The 2,427-nt window shown below is 39.7% G+C and overlaps 1 protein-coding gene across 1 annotated transcript; it reads left to right on the top strand.

Annotated features, from left to right (window-relative positions):
- Nucleotides 1-202: 202 nt before the first annotated feature.
- On the top strand, nt 203-2,258 carry LOC112139699 (sodium/potassium/calcium exchanger 4; the record flags this gene model as incomplete). Its single annotated transcript, XM_024262528.2, has 5 exons — nt 203-402; nt 528-642; nt 810-922; nt 1,001-1,066; nt 1,988-2,258. Coding segments are annotated over 5 exons (644 nt in total), but the record flags the coding sequence as incomplete, so codon positions are not given.
- Nucleotides 2,259-2,427: the final 169 nt, after the last annotated feature.

Genomic DNA, 2,427 nt, shown 5'->3' on the forward strand with positions numbered 1-2,427 from the left:
ATTCACAAGATTTAAAGTCGTAAATTTGCAAGATTTAAAGTTGTAAAATTACTTAACTTAGTCGATGTTCTTTGGTGTGATGGGGATAAAGTTTAAATGGAACCACATTCAAATTTTTTTTACTTTCTGGATATTTCTTGAATTAAAAAAAAAAGAAATCAGTTAAAAGTATTTCAAAATACTCAGTTTATCTAACCATAAGCGTGTTGTTGTTCTTGCGGCGTTTCTCCTGCAGGAGGCATCGGCAGCAAACTGAAATGGTTGTTGTCGTGGCCTCTGCTCCTGCTGTTGTTCTTCACCATCCCAAACTGCGCCAAGCCGCGCTGGGAGAAGTTCTTCATGCTCTCCTTCATCCTGTCCACTGTCTGGATCGCTGTCTTCTCCTACGTGATGGTCTGGATGGTGAGTGTCAACTAATGCTGACTTCTGGATGAAAATAAAATGGTTTCTTGTCACGAATCTGTAGGTTTGTTGGATATTTAGATGGATTCTGAACAGGATCTTATCCTGAGTTGTGTTGTTTTTAGGTCACAATCGTCGGCTACACTCTGGGAATCCCGGACGTCATCATGGGCATCACCTTCCTGGCTGCAGGGACGAGCGTTCCTGACTGTATAGCCAGCCTCATCGTGGCTCGACAAGGTGGGTTCCTGAAAGCCGACTGACCAATCAGAGGGCTGCTCTCTGGAAATGTCTAAATAGATGATGTAGATTTAAGTTTGATTCCTCATGAAAAAGTTTTACTTTAATCTTTCTACGCAACACATTTATCCTAAAGTTTTTCTTCTTGTTACACGAACTTGTTCCAGGTTTGGGAGACATGGCCGTCTCCAACACTATAGGGAGTAACGTGTTTGACATCCTGGTGGGTCTGGGGGTCCCCTGGGCCATCCAGACCATTTGTGTGAGCTACGGATCAGCGGTAAGTCAGATTTATCTGCTCTTTATTTATCTGCTGTTTTTAATACTAAAATGACGGAGTTTTGGTCTCTGGTTTCAGGTTGCCATCAACAGTCGGGGGCTGGTGTACTCGGTGGTTCTTCTCCTGGGCTCCGTGGCGCTCACGGTGAGAACAGGATTGTGGAGCTGCAACAAAGAAAACATTTATTTATTTCATTTAAGTGAGATTTTTAAGCTGAAAGTACAGCATAAAAACAAAAAGTCAGAAGCATTTTAACTAAGTGTTTTTTTCTGGCTATAGTCACAAAAACCATTTGGAGTTTAATTCAAAGATTGATCTCTTCAAAGAATTGTTTCAAAAGCTGAAGGATGATACTGATTGAAGTGATTGGACTTTATTTTGTCTCCTCTGATTTTGTTACTCTGTTATTTTGAGCTTTTGACTAAAGTCTTTCTTTGGTTGAGCTGAAATGAAAGTGTCAGTCTATATCTTAGTTAATTTATAGACCTTCTCCAATAATAAAACTCGTTTTTTTAATGTTTTTGTGGCTTTTTTCATAAAAGAGAACAAATTTAAAGAAAATTAAGCTTAAAATTGTGAGTTTCTTTAATTAAATTGTTGTGAATCAGTTGTACCAATAATGTTAGGTTGAGGGTTGTAAACCTGCTGGAGAAAGTGTAAATAAAAGGATGATGGGAAGTGTAGGCAGGCTTACACCACCCCCAACTTGGAGGCGAATTTTTAAAGAAAACTGTGAAGATTTTGATAATTGACATATTTGTGATCAGAGTGGAAATTTAAGATTTCCTACAAGAAATTTCTGCTCATGCTGATTGACGAAATCTGCTGGAATACTGTTATTGATAGTATGTGAGAACTGGACCGAGTGAGTGTGACGTCACACTAATAGTAAAAAAAATATATATATATGAGGATAAAGAATTTTAAATATGACTGAGTTGTAGCTATTTATTGAACCTGTTTGGACCGTCAGGGGGAGGAGTCTCTCGTTCCAGTACTCATATGCAGTCGATGTTTTTTTTAAATTTTTTTTATTTAAAACTGCTTTTGTTTTCCTGCTCACAGGTGCTCGGGATCCACGTGAACAAGTGGCGGCTGGACTTCAAGCTGGGCGTGTACGTGCTGGTGTTGTACGCCGTCTTCCTCTGCTTCTCCATCATGATCGAGTACAACGTCTTCACTTTCGTCAACCTGCCCATGTGCATAGAAGACTAGAGCTCAGCAGCATGCCTTGAAAACCAAACTCAGCACTCCATTCAGCCAAATACTGGACCTCTCTGTGGTTTCTTTTTTTTTAGTCCCAGGATTTTTCTTACAAAGTAGAATTATTGGACTATTTCTTTCCCAGATGATCCCCTTCTCACACAGTGCTGCTCCTTTAGTTGATTTCATGTTTTTTTGATGACTTCTCCATCCAGCATGCCTTTAGATGTCAGGGACCTTACGAATCAGAAGTGCCCCTGTTGATTGTTTTCACTCGCCTTTTTCCACGAAACCAAAATTAG

Source organism: Oryzias melastigma, unplaced genomic scaffold, assembly GCF_002922805.2.
Source record: "Oryzias melastigma strain HK-1 unplaced genomic scaffold, ASM292280v2 sc03238, whole genome shotgun sequence".
Classification (NCBI taxonomy): domain Eukaryota; kingdom Metazoa; phylum Chordata; class Actinopteri; order Beloniformes; family Adrianichthyidae; genus Oryzias; species Oryzias melastigma.